At 43.8% G+C, this 14,527-nt stretch overlaps 1 protein-coding gene across 1 annotated transcript in view; it reads left to right on the forward strand.

The window, feature by feature from the left end:
• Positions 1–3,558: 3,558 nt before the first annotated feature.
• Positions 3,559–14,527, forward strand: part of PSME4 (proteasome activator subunit 4) — a 108,166-nt gene continuing 97,197 nt past the window's right edge. Inside the window, 1 exon segment of the mRNA XM_033175714.1 lies at positions 3,559–4,609. Within this exon segment, the coding sequence (XP_033031605.1) occupies positions 4,368–4,609 (242 nt within the window). The 5' untranslated portion in view covers positions 3,559–4,367.

Here is a 14,527-nt window from a genome sequence, read left to right on the forward strand (position 1 = left end):
CCTTGTCCTTCCAAAGTGCTGGGATTATAGGTGTGAGCCACCCAGCCCAGCCTCAAAAGGATAATGTGCTGTCATCCTTTGGCAGAGTCTCCTGACCTTCAAGAGATAACAAGTTGGACTGAGAAGAGAAAATCCACCCCAGACTTTGGGTTACTGTCTCCACTAATGAGCAGACCAGGTCCCCGAAAGAAAGGTCTTCTAACTTTCTCACTGGGAAGCATTTCGATAGTGTTTTCTGTGAAACTTTATTCAGAATAATAGGAAGAGACCTTACTTTGCTTGCTCCCCTAATTTCCTCAACTTTTCCAATTCAGATGTTTGTTTCTAGGGAGTTCAACGTCATCTGGGACTGCTTCTTTGAAATCTTTTTTTTTTTTTTTTTTTTGAGACAGAGTCTCAGTCTGTCGCCAGGTTGGAATGCAGTGGTGCGATCTCAGCTCACTGCAACCTCTGCCTCCCGGGTTCAAGCAATTCTTCTGCCTCAGCCTCCTGAGTGCACTACAGGTGCATGCCACCATGCCAGGCTAATTTTTGTATTTTTAGTAGAGATGGGGTGTCACCGTATTGGCCAGGCTGGTCTCTTTGAAATCTTAAATCCAAACATTTCTATTTTTCTAGATCCCTTGCTCAGGCGAATCCTTTCATCTTTACCTTACAGATCATCAGGATGTAAGTCTCTTGACATCTCTCTACTCCTTCCCTATTAGCTTCTACTCTCTTCACTTACACTTCAACCAAACTTAGACTTTACTCTCTTTCAAATATTCTCAACTCAATTATCTGTAGAGAATTCAGGGAGATAATGTAGGTAAAGCACTGGCAGAGAGAAATGCTCAATGAATGGTAGCTAACACCACTACCATCACTACTAGCAACATAAAAAACATTCTCTTGATCTTTTGTCATTCTAGTATGTCACTAGTATATACTGTATGTCACACAATCCTGCCCGCTAAATAGTATTGGGGGAAGAAAATCACTAAATTGTGCAGACAGATAGATAATAGTAAATTCAAGCTTCCAGCCTTACCTGACAAACAATTCTAACTTTTAAAATCAGTTCTCTGAATTTTGAGACTACCCTAGGCCTTCTTCAATTTCCTCAAATCTACCTACCACTTCCCCATAATTCTCATTCTCATTTCATAGGAAAAAATAGAAACTATAGAAAGAACTTCTTCAACTTCCAGTACCAAACATTCCTGCATCTGCACCAATCCTTCCTTCCCTGCTTTCCTCCTCTGACAACAGAAGCAGTTTGATTCAATTCTAAAGGTCAGTGACTCCATATTCTCTCCCACTCTTTGTCGTCCTTACCCACGTATCTTTAACTTCTCTCTCCATTGGCTCCTTTTCACCCATATATAAATATACCTAAATATGGCTGGGCTCAGTGACTCACACCTGTAATTCCAACACTTTGGGAGGCCAAGGCGGGCAGATCACGAGGTCAGGAGTTCCAGACCAGCCTGATCAATATGGTGAAAGCCTGTCTCTCCCAAAAATACTGAAAAAGAAAAAAAAAAATTAGCCTGATGTGGTGGCGCACACCTGTGGTCCCAGCTACTTGGGAGGCTGAGGCAGAAGAATCACTTGAACCCAGGAGGCGGAGATTTTAGTGAGCCGAGATCGATCCATTGCACTCCAACCTGGGCGACAGAGTGAGACTCAAAAAAAAAAAAAAGAAAAAGAAAAAGATATATATACACACACATACATATATATATCCCACATTCAAAAATCCCTTTTTATTCCAAGTACCTCCTCATCTCTTTCTTGCTCTCCCTACCCCATTATTTTTTAAAAGATTGTCCATATTTGCTGCCTCTATTTATTCACTTCCCATTTGTCCTTTGTCACCATAATCAGATTTCCATTCTTTTTTTTTTTTTTTTGAGACGGAGTCTTGCTGTGTTGCCCAGGCTGGAGTGCAGTGGTGGGATCTCAGCTCACTGCAAGCTCCGCCTTCCGGGTTTATGCCATTCTCCTGCCTCAGCCTCCCGAGTAGCTGGGACTACAGGCGCCCGCCACCTCGCCTGGGTAGTTTTTTGTATTTTTTGGTAGAGACAGGGTTTCACCGTGTTAGCCAGGATGGTCTTGATCTCCTGACCTCGTGATCTGCCCATCTCGGCCTCCCAAAGTGCTGGGATTACAGGCTTGAGTCACCGTGTCCAGCCTCAGATTTCCATTCTACACTCCAATGAAACTGTTCTTACGTGCTTTATCAATAAACTATCCAATAAACCCTTTTCAGGTTTCACTTCATTTGACCTGTTAGCTGCCTAAGGCAGGATTGTTCACTTCTCCATACGAGACACTCTGGTTTTAGTAATGCCTAGTTTCCTAGAACTCTTCCTCTCTCTGACTGCTTTTTGTGAATACTCTTTGTGGCCTATCTTCCTTTTCTCTGTCTGTCCTTAAATGTGGGGTTCCTCAGAGATTTGTCAAGGGCCCTATTTATTCATACTGTATATTTCCTTCCCTCCTGTCATCCATCTACACGCTAATTAACATTTCAGTTTAGATCCCCCTCCTGATACATATGTCAACATACCCATCCCATAGGCATTCTGCCTCCCAAGCTGTTTCTGCTGTGTTCTTCATCTCATTGAAGGACTTCACCTATCTACCCAGCGTCATCTTGTCTCTTTCCTTTTTAATTTTTCACTTTCAGTCAAGTACTAAGCCCAAGCCATTCTGCTGCAGTAGCTCTCAATTTCAACTGACATCCAGGCCATAATTATGTCACACCTTAAGGGGTCCTCCAGTTCCCAATCTTGTCAGTTGCAACCAATTTTCCAGACGAAGCCAGAGAGCCAGAGTGATTTTTTATTTTTTAGAGACGGAATTGCGCTCTTTTTGCCCGGGGTGGAGTGCCGTCGCGCGATCTCGGCTCACCGCAACCACCGCCTTCCGGTTTCAAGCGATTCTCCTGCCTCAGCCTCCCGAGAAGCTGGGATTACAGGCGTCCGCCACCATGCCCGGCTAATTTTTTTGTATTTTTAGTAGAGACAGGGTTTCACCATGTTGGCCAGGCTGGTCTTGAACTCCTGACCTGGTGATCCGCCCGCCTAGGCCTACCAAAAGTGCTGGGATTACAGGCGTGAGCCACCGCGCCCGGCCGCCAGAGTGATTCTTTAAAAATGTAAATTATATCATCCCACTGCTATGCTTAAAATCTTTTGGAAGTTTGTCTCTCGGATAAAGCTCTGAATTCCTTAGGATTTCTTTCTCAGTCTCATTTCTCCGTTCCCCTCTCTTACGCTATTTTGAAATTTGAATTTTTAGAATACATGCTTGCAGCCTCAAGAGCTGTTCTCTCAGCTGAAATACGTGTTCTCCTCCCTTCCTTTTTCTAATCAACTTTGCACTCAACCCTTACAGCTTAATTTAAGTATCACTTCTAGGAAACTGACACCCTCTCAACCCCCTAGTTTGAACTTCTCTGTAGAGTTTCTAAGGCTTCCTGTACTTAACTAGCAATTAAGAGCATTATCTTGTAATTCACGTCTTTATCTCTGCTAGACTAAGTCCTTGGGAGGGCGGAAACCAGGTTAAACTTTCCATCTCAATAGCCTAAACGGAGCGCCTTACACACAAAACATTTGTTCAATTAGCATTTATTCAGTGAGTTAACGATTTTCTTCTTTGGAATGATGGCGGCCAGAATACCAGAAAGATGGGGACTTAAAGGGGACAGAATAATTAAACCTATAAGGAACAAGTGGGATGGACTAAATAAATCTATAAGGAGCAAGTGGGTACGTAGGCTTTTCCATAAATCCCTGTAACCTAGAAGCCAGGGCTGCTCGGCTGGGGGACCAGGTCGACCTGGCTGCCGCCTGTCGCCGCGCCTGGGGCTCCGGTGGGCGCTGCCTGGAGTGCGCGACCCCCGGCGAAGCAGGACAATAGCTTGGAATTCGGCCTCGTGTTTCCGGTGAGGCAGCCTCGCGCTGGGCCGGTGAGGCCCGGGGTGGGGGCTCCGAGTCGGGCCCACGGCAAGGGAGGCGCGGCCCGCTGGGCTCCAGCCGCTGCCACCACCGCCTCTCCCGAGGCCGTCTCTCCGCCCCGCCCCGCCCCGGAAGTGACTTGAGACCGGTCCGGAACCTCTGAGCCCGGCGGCTGCAGCGTCACCAGCCGAGCCGGTGCGGGGCGGGCGGAGCGGCCGCTGTCGCCGCCAACGAACCGGGAACCGCGCGGGGCCCAGCAGCACGCCGGCCAGGGAAGGGGGCCTAGCGATCGGTCAGAGGGCGACGGGCCGCCGGCGGCCGCAGGGCGACGAAGACGCGGAGGAGGCGGAGCCCGGAGAGGGGTGGGGGTCGGGGAGGGTTAGGGTGGGAGGGGGTAGGGGGGGTGTCCCTGGGCTCATGGAGCTGGCCGAACGGGCAAGAGTCGGAGAGCCCCCGGAGCCGGGCGGGCGTCCCGAGCCGGGCCCGCGGGGCTTCGTCCCGCAGAAGGAGATCGTCTACAACAAGCTGCTGCCCTACGCCGAGCGGCTAGACGCCGAGTCCGACTTGCAGCTGGCCCAGATCAAATGCAACCTGGGCCGGGCGGTGCAGCTCCAAGAGCTGTGGCCCGGGGGCCTCTTCTGGACCAGGAAACTCTCCACGTAAGTGTGCCCAGGCCTGCAGGCCGGGCCGCGGGGAGAGGCTTAGTGAGAGGTGTCGGGGATGGGTGCTCTTGTCCAGAGGGCTGGACCCTTAGGTCTGTCCTCCCTGGAGCTGTCCCCGAGCGGTGGTCCCAGGGTCGTGACAGAGCCTGTGAAGCACTCAAGCCGTCCTCCCTGACACTTTCTTACCGGGATTCCCGGGTCCTCACTAGTCTTCCACGTCCTCTCCATCTGCTTCTCCCGAAGTGTTCGGGTTGTTGTCTTCCCACCTGGGGGGTCCTGGGGAGCCCAAGGGCCCCAACCCCGAGGGAGAGAGGTGAGCCTTTCCCAAGGGTCCTCCGTGGACCTTTGCGCATAGGAGAGGCGGGGCAGAGAGGATTTGTCTTTGGGGGAGTTCTGTGACTTCTCTCCCTGCTTCCTCCGGTTCTTCCTTCCCCTACGATCCCCGCCTCTTCACATCTCCGTTGGCGTCTAGTAACTTTCTGAATGGAAAGGAAACCATCGGGAAACTTACGGGTTCTGCTTTTTTGGGGCCCGGTCAGACCTGGCGGAGTTGATCGAAAAGATTGGTTTAAAGTCAGACTTCATTCTTGAGCTTAACGTCTTAGACGTTAATGTGGACAATGTTGTTTAAGATCCTAAGGATTGTGTGTTGTTTCTGTTGTGACATTTCTTGTGGAGAGGCCTTTAAGATACTGAGGAAAGTAGGGAAGAGCACTCTCAGGATGTCCAGGGCGATACTAGTGTCAGGCTTGTGTTAATATTTTGAGTTACTCAGATTAACATAGGTTACCTGAATCAGTTTCAGGAGTTCTGTTTGTAAACTAGCTTCAAACTATAGTGTCACTGAAATTAGAAAAAAAAAAACAAAAAAGAAAGAATAAAAATACAGTGGGGGAGGAAAGGTTACATTTACCTGCTGGGTGGGCATCTTTACTGTGTCCGAAGAGCTTTTTAAGAAATGATTTTGCTGTATCTTGTTTGGTTAACTGTACATAAAATCTAGTAACATGGTATGTTCACGCATGTGGGTATGGATGAGTGAACACACAAGACATAAGTCACTCATTCAGTGTTTACCCAAATCTACTGATTGAGCTGAGTGATGACTCAGGGTTTTATAATAGTTTTGTCCATATTTCTTCACTGGATGATTCTCGTCAGCCGATTATTAAGGGGCCTCTGACAAATTTCTCATTTCCACTTGAGGGGTGGGTGGGACCTAAAATTAAAAAGAAGCAAAACTGAAACATGTAATTTGCCCTCTTCAGAGAGTGATTATAAAATGTCAAGGTTAACAACTCTCCTCCTGACTAGAGTATAAAGAAGTTTTTGGTGTTAACGATCCTTAGGAGAATGGGGGTGAGGGGCGGCAGAAGCAGGAATGCAACAGGGAGAATCACGTTTAGTCAAAAAAGAATACTTCATAAATAGTTACAATCCAAATGCTTTTTGAAGTGAGACTCCTAGGTTTTTGTGTTACTCAGGCACAGTAAAAATAGTCACTTTGTTACAGTGATTCCCCATTTTAATCACTTGGATTAGACTTGCCGGGAGAATACCTACCATTTTTGGGGACACAAACAGCTTTTTTTAGATGTACAGTATATAAATATGCCATGGTGCGAAGGCATATCTGGTTTGGATTTATGAACCTAGAATCTACCAAGGCATACTTAAACATTGATTTCTGAAGTATTTATTGTTCAAGTTTGGCAAATTAGCACTCCGGGTTTTGTTATTGTTTTGGCTTATTAGGTAAAAGTTTTTACTTAGAAAGGGCTAAAAATAACAGTGGAGCTAATGTTTGGTGTTTAGGGCTTGATTGCTGATGGCTTAATACCCATGAACCTATAACCATTTATATCTAAATAACCAACAAGAAATGCTATTGGGTAAAATTTTGTTTTGGAATAGTGGTTAGATGCTGGAAACTGCTTCTTGGTATTGCACTATGAGACATTTTGAATGCAGTGGGACATGTTGTGATCTTGAGTGTGTTTTTTTTCCTAAGTCATGTTAAGGTGACCTGTTTATAGTTGTGCTTGTTTTTTAAGCCTTCTGTGTTGCATAAGTGAACATCTGAATGATGCCAAAATGTGTGACGAAAGCTGAGTGGTGATCATATTTAGTACTTCGTAGAATAGAAAGTGGTAATGAAAAGAAAATCTAGTTTCTCCCACTAGCCCTGAGACTGTGGGAAAGTTACTTAATCATGTGTTTCAGTATTCTTGTGCGTGAAATGAGGAGATTGGACTAAATAATTCTTTTTTTTTTTTTTTTGAGGTGGAGTCTTGCTGTTGCCCAGGCTGGAGTGCAGTGACGGGATCTTGGCTCACTGCATCCTCTGCCTTTCGGGTTCAAGTGATTCTCCTGCCTCAGCCTCCCAGGCAGGTGGGATTATAGGCGAGTGCCACCATGCCTGGCTACTTTCTTTGTATTTTTAGTAGAGACAGGGTTTCACCATGTTGGTCAGGCTGGTCTTGAACTCCTGACCTCAAGCAATCTGCCTGCCTGGGCCTCCCAAAGTGCTAGGATTACATGTGTGAGCCACCGCACCTGACCTGCACTAAATTCTTGAGAAGCATTTCTACTCTGATATTCTGCAGTTTTATTTTTTAATCCTGTCAAGCTTCACATCAGTCATTGTGTGTATCTACAAGAACTGTTTGAATAATTTGTAAAATACTAGAAACAGTTGCATAGATCAGGTACATTCCTAAAGACCAAAGTGTAAATGCAGTTGATAGTTACTGGGACTATCTTGCCGATCAGAACTGTGCACCCCAATCTGGACATCAGAGGTGTGTTTGGGATCAAGTTCTGGTTTGGGAGGTTCTCAGGCTTTATATTTGGTCCCTCTTTTTGACTTTTTTTTTTTTTTTGAGACAGTCTCACTCTGTCGCCCAGGCTGGAGTGCAGTGGCAGTGTCTTGCTCACTGCAACCTCCACCTCCACCTCCCCTGTTCAAACGATTCTCCGGCCTCAGCCTCCTGAGTAGCTGGGATTGCAGTTGTATGCTGCCATGCCTGGCTAATTTTTGTAGTTTTAGTAGCGATAGGGTTTCACCATGTTGGCAAGACTGGTCTCGAACCCAGGTGATCTGCGTGCCTCGGCCTCCCAAAGTGCTAGGATTACAGGCTGAGCCACCGCGCCCACCCTTCTTTTTGACATTTTTCTTCATTTTTAGTAGTTTCAATCCATTTCGAAACTTGCAGATCTGTTTAGCATCTCTGAAGAAAGGTTATTTCTATATTTTCAAATACTTTGCCATGTGATACAGGCTTTTTCCAGTGAGATATAGACAGTTGAATGTACTAGAACTGGTCAAGAGAGTTTGTGTGATGTAATGTATCACAAGGCAAATTTTTAATAAGGGAGAAAACAAATCAGAGAACTTGAAACAAATTAGAGAAAGTAGGAACAAGTTAATGGTCTTTGGAAAATGGCACACAGCTCATGGACACTGTAAGTGAAATATTGGTAGATAACTTGTATGGCCCATGTAGAGAATGAAAGGAGTTGAAGAAAGGTATTCTTAAAACTTGATTTTGTTATTCCTGTAATCCCAGCACTTTGGGAGGCTGAGGCAGATGGATCATGAGGTCAGGAGTTCGAGACCAGCCTGACAAACATGGTGAAACCCCATCTTTACTAAAATTAAGAAAATTAGCCTAGCATGGTGGCCTGTGCCTTTAATCCCAGCTACTCAGGAGACTGAGGCAGGAGAATTGCTTGAATCTGGGAGGTAGAGGTTGCAGTGAGCCGAGCGCCACTCCAGCTTGGGCGAAAGAGCGAGACTCCGTCTCAAAAACAACAAACAACTCAAAAAACTTGATTTTGCCCCCTTGCCTTTCTGGACCTTTCATGAGAGGCTGTGAGTGCTGGTTAGAACACCTCAGGTTAACATATCAGGTTACGTGAGGTGTATCTGGCCTTGCCACCAACATTATTATCTTTTTTTATTTTATTATTATTATTTTTTGAGACAGAGTCTTGCTCTGTTGCCCAGGACAGAGTAGCTGGGATTACAGGCATGTGCCACCATGCCTGGCTAATTTTTTTGCATTCTTAGTAGAGACAGGGTTTCACCATGTTGGCCAGGCCAGTCTCAAACTACTCCTGACCTCAAGTGATCTGCCCGCCTCGGCTTCCGAAAGTGTTGGGATTATAGGCATGAGCCACCGTGCCCTGCTTAACATTATTATCCTGGTGAGAATTTAGATTATTAGTGGGTTTTCAAACTTTAAATTTAGTAGTGGAGTGCTTTATTTTTTATTTTTATTTTTTTTGAGACAGAGTCTCACTCTGTCATCCAGGCTGGAGTGCAGTGGCACAATCTAAGCTCACTGCAACCTCCACCTCCCAGGTTCAAGCAATCCTTGTGTCTCTGCCTCCAGGTAGCTGGCATTGCAGGTGAGTGCCACCACACCTGACGAATGTTTGTATTTTTAGTAGAGAGGGGGTTTCGCCATGTTGCCCAGGCTGTCTCAAACTCCTGGCCCCAAATGATCCACCCATCTCGGCCTCCCAAAGTGCTAGGAATAAAGGCATGAGCCACCATGTGGCACCAGTAGTGGGGTGTTAAAAAAACAAATTTTGGCCAGGCGCGGTGGCTCACGCCTGTAATCCCAGCACTTTGGGAGGCCGACGCGGGTGGATCACAAGGTCAGGAGTTCGAGACCAGCCTGACCAACATGGGGAAACCCTGTCCCTACTGAAAATACAAAAAAACGCCACAAACAACTGGGCGTGGTGGCGGGTGCCTGTAATCCCAGCTACTCAGGGGGCTGAGGCAGGAGAATTGCTTGAACCTGGGAGGCGGAGGCTGCAGTGAGCCACGATCGCACGGCTGAACTCCAACCTGGGTGAAAGAGCGAGACTCCAACTCAAAAAAAACAAAAAATAAAAATAAAAATAAATAAAAAAAACCCAAATTTTAAACATGAAATTGGATTCCTCAGGCAAATTAAAACCCCACTCATTAAAAAAATGTATTACTTCCTTGATAATAGATCTTCTGAAACTTCCTGAGTGCTCCAAAACATACAGTTCGAAATATCTCTTGGGTGCACTGGGTGTCGTGGCTCACGTCTGTAATCCCAGCACTTTGGGAGACTGGGATTACTTGAGGTCAGGAGTTCCCTGGCCAACATGGTGAAACCCTGTCTCTACTAAAAATACAAAATGTTGCCGGGTGTGGTGGCACTCACCTGTAATCCCACCTACTCGGGAGACTGAGGCAGAAGAATCGCTTGAACCTGGGAGGCAGAGGCTACAGTGAGCCGAGATTGCACCATTGCACTCCAACCTAGGCAACAGAGGGAGACTCTTGTCTTAAAAATAAATAAATGAATAAATAATAACTTGGCCTTTCTAGCTCTTTGTTCTTTTTAAACTGATCTGGAAGAAAGGGAGGGAAAAGGATGGAGAATAAGGGAATAGGTTACTATTTCCTACAGCTTATCCCATCCATGATTCTCGTGTGTGTGTGTGTGTGTGATTTAAACAGAATTTTGATTTTAGTAAAGTATGTGGGTTTGGTGTAAGATGAAGCAAATTTAGATCCCTTGTTTGCTACAGTGACATGTTCTGTATTGTTTTATGATTAAGTGACTGTATTATACTGTGAAGTCATTTTAATTGCTAATTAAAACTGTGGCAGCTTTTAGAATTGAAAGTACAGTTGTTTAATTATTATTACAAATATTATGTAGCCTTCCTAGATTGACTATCCCAGTTGAAACCACATAATATATTTAATTAGATTATGTAACCACCAGAAACTTAAGTGTAGTCAAGGTATGAGTTATCAAATACACAAACCTTCTCTTGTGGAAAGTGGTAAGTGGCCACAGGACCACCCACATTCGTATCATCCCCGTGTTGGGATAGAAAGGAAATGCTAACTGCTGCATCTGTATTGTCTGGTATAAGGCATCTAAGAGTATCTAATGTTTGAGTATTGAAATTGAAGTATACAATAAATGCAAGTGGTTTTATGTGTAAATGAATCTTGAAATCTTGACAAATTACCAAACTCATCAGTGAGAACCAGTTAGACAGAGTGATAGAAGAGGTTTGTCTTTGTTATTAAGTGATCATTCAAAATAGGAACCAAAATTTCTTTGTAGTGAGAAAGTTGATTTTCCATAAGGGGGAAGAAAAGGAACTGTTTTGGAGAACATGAATTTTTTTGATAAAGTTGTATAATGTAATAGCACAATAAGACACATTTCATATTTGATTTTTTCAAAACTAATAAATTTTATTTCTGAGAGCAAGTGTAGGTTCACAGCAGAATTGAGTGGAAAGGATAGAGTTTCCATATACCCTCTGTCCCTACACATGCACACGTTTGATATTTCATGACGCTGTCACACATACACTTTTATTTGAGGCCCTTACTGTTTTCCAGAGATCTCTCAGTAATTTCTTGAAAACAGCTTTTCAGTTTTCTTTTCACTAGTTAATTGGCTATTTCTTCCTGAACATCGTTGGCTGGTGAGCCTATGTGTGTTTCTGATTTGAAATTTTCTAATATTTAAACTTTTTTCATTAAATATTTTTTATTATGAAAAATACCAAAAATATACAAAAGATAATAATATAATGAACCTCATCACCCATCTTCAATTAATTAACTCATGGCCAATTATGTTCTTTTCATCATCCCCTTTCCCCATTGTTTTTGAAGCATATTATTTATTCAAAAATGTTTCCAGTATGTATCTTTAAAGGAAAAGGATTTTTTTTTTAAAAAAGCAATACCAATACTATTATAAAACCTAAAAAATATTAACATCTGTTATCACTTTGATCAGTCTCATGAGTTTCTGCTTCTTTGCCAAATTGGTGATTTTACAACTGAGTTTCCATTTCATTTGGATTTTTTTGTCTAAGGTTTACTATAATCAAATCTCATGGACAGAGGTCAAGAAAATAGCTAATTAATGAACATTTTCACATTATGACATCTTTCATTTCTGCCTCTTATCTTCGAAGACTTAGACTCAATCCTGGGGTAACAGGTATTCTCTTAAGTTACCTTCATTTAAAAAATGAAGACACAGAGGCTTATAAGTTATTGCACAGTCATGGGTTAATACAATGTAATAGAGGCAGACATCAGTCTTTGAACACAATTTTTTGAGTGCATTGCGTGGACTGGGCACTGGTTTTGGCGTTTGGGATGTATCAGTGCAAGTTTTCAGACCTCTGGAAGTTCCAGTATGCTCTTTCTTATAGTGTGTGTTTTTTTTTGAAGAGACAGTCTTGGTCTGTTACCCAGGCTGGAATCATAGGGAGTGCAATCGTAATTCCCTGTTTTAACCTTAAGCTCCTGGGCTCGAGCGACCTCCCACCTCAGGCTCCTGATTAGCTTGGACTACAGACATACACCACCACGCCAAGCTAATTTTTAAAGTTTTTGTAGAGATGAAGTCTCACTATGTTGCTTAGGCTGGCCACCTTGGCCTCCTGAAAGTGTTGAGATTACATGTGTGAGCCTCTGCATATGATATGTGTGCCTTTTTTTTTTGGAGACTGAGTCTGGCTCTGTCACCCAGGGTGGAGTGCAGTGGCGTGATCTTGGCTCACTGCAGCCTCTGCTTCCTAGGTACAAGTGATTCTCCTGTCTCAGCCTCCTGTGTAGCTGGGACTACAGGGGCAGCCACCATGCCCGGCTAATTTTCCTATTTTTAGTAGAGGTGGGGTTTCACCATGTTGGCCACTATGGTCTCGATCTCCAGGCCTCACGATCTGCCTGCCTCATCCTCCCAAAGTACTGGAATTGCAGGCGTGAGCCACCGTGCCCAGCTGTGTGCTTTCTTTCAGTGCACACTTTTATTCATTTAGGACAGACTAGGCCAGGTGGTAATGACATCAAAAAATTTGAAGAAAATAGGAATTCTGAATGTATTATTTGAAAAGAAAATCTCATTCTGACCACTGTGTTTTAATGCCTTACTTTGAGGCACTAAGAAAGGCAGTTAGAAGAAACATGTACCGTGTGATGTTCTTCTGAGATCTGAATGTCACTTAAGAATGGTTTTCCCAAGTGTTCTTTCTGCAGTGTTGTAAAATAAAATTGTATTTGAAATACATGTTCTTAATTGAAGTGGAGGCAGGTTTTTACTGGTTTTTTGGCAAGCTTGTAAATAAACATATAACTATGTGACTTCTAAGAACTGTTTTTCTTATCATGGAACCTGGGAATTAACTTTTTTCTGGTTAATGATACTTATTTTTAGAGAACCCCCTTCTCCCTTGTAAAAAGTAAAGAAGCAGTTCCTCTTTGAAGACAGACTTTCCTCAGAATAAATAGTAACTTCTCTTAGAAGCAAAATTTATTCAAAGACCTGTGCTAACATTCTTAAGTATCTGCTAGCCATAATAAAGAAATCAGTGTACTTTATGTTCTTAGCTCCCACAATTTAGCTTAAATATTTGCCCTGGCGTGCTTATACTGGTTCATGCAAGCATTAGGTCATAGCCTGTTCCTCTACCTTATTTGAAGGTGTTTTTACCTTTCTCAGCATTCCACAAGTTTCTTCCTCCTTCCTTTGTTCTCTGCCTTTGCCTCTTTTAAGAAGTTCGAAGTTGCTAGCCAGTCTGGATAAATACAGAATGTGAGGTCCCATTCCAACCAATGGAAACCGGACACAGCAGTAGGGTGGACACGTCAGGTTATAAATGACCCTGTCTCCTTTGTTAGGTGTGCTTTCATGGCAGAACTGCTGGCGAGTGTACCCTTTCTGCAGAAAGTATAAAAATGACCTTGCTGAGGAAATTGTATTTATGTTCAAGTGCTGTTTCTTTATGGCACCTGGGAACAAGCATTTCAAACATCCCCTTTCCCTCCTTTATTTTGAGACAGGGTCTTGCTCTGTTGCTCAGGTTGGAGTGCGATGGCGCCATCACAGCTCACTGCAACCTCAACCTCCCAGGCTCAAGCAATCTTCCCATCTCAGCCTCTGGAGTAGCTGGGACTACGGGCATGTACCAGTACACCCAGCTAGGTTTTTATTATTTTATTTTTATTTTTGTAGAGACAAGGTCTCACTGTGTTGCCACGGCTGGTCGCAAACTCCTGGGCTCAAATAATCTTCCTGCCTTGCCCTCCCAAAGTGCTGGGATTACAGGCATAAGCCACTGCACCTAGCCCCTCTTCCCCCCTTTTTAAATACAAAAATCCAAATCTATGTTTCTGTCTAACCTTTGCAGAAAATTAGATGAAAATCTCATTCTGTATGAACACCAAACTGAGAGCATGGTAATAAAAACGTAAGCAAACTACAGCAGCAACAGAAAACCCTTGCATTCATTGAGACCTCTATTGGAATGTTAAAAGCAGCACATACTATAAGTATTCCCATTTGGAAGACCTTGAGGTAGATGACTTCCATATTTGGTTTACACTTAACATTTCTTCTCTCTCTTTTTTTGAGGTGGAGTCTTGCTCTGTCACCCAGGCTGGAGTGCAATGGAGCAATCTCGCCTCACTGCAACCTCTGCCTCCCAGGTTCAAGTGTTTCTCCTGTCTCAGCCTCCTAAAGTGCTGGGATTACAGGCGTGAGCTCCCATGCCTGACTTCCTATGACTTTTAATTCTGCAGATGTTCCGATTATTTTGACCTCGGGTTGCCTCTTCAGAGTATAACTTAAGTGATGACAGCTTTCTAAACTTTCAAAGTCAATGACCACTTAATATATGATGAAAATTCAGCTGAAAAAATCAATCCAAAAAACTCGATTAATGCTTTATTTTATCTCACTTTTACATGTTTTGTTTTCCAGGTACTTGGAGTCTCGTACCTAACTGTCTTATTTGGTTGTGAGTTCTTGGCCCAAAGGAACTATTTGAGTCATTTTTGTCTTGTATGTGTTGTTTGCTCTATAAATGCTTTTTGAATATAGA

This window comes from Trachypithecus francoisi, unplaced genomic scaffold (assembly GCF_009764315.1).
Source record: "Trachypithecus francoisi isolate TF-2019V2 unplaced genomic scaffold, Tfra_2.0 Lachesis_group17, whole genome shotgun sequence".
In the NCBI taxonomy this organism is placed as follows: domain Eukaryota; kingdom Metazoa; phylum Chordata; class Mammalia; order Primates; family Cercopithecidae; genus Trachypithecus; species Trachypithecus francoisi.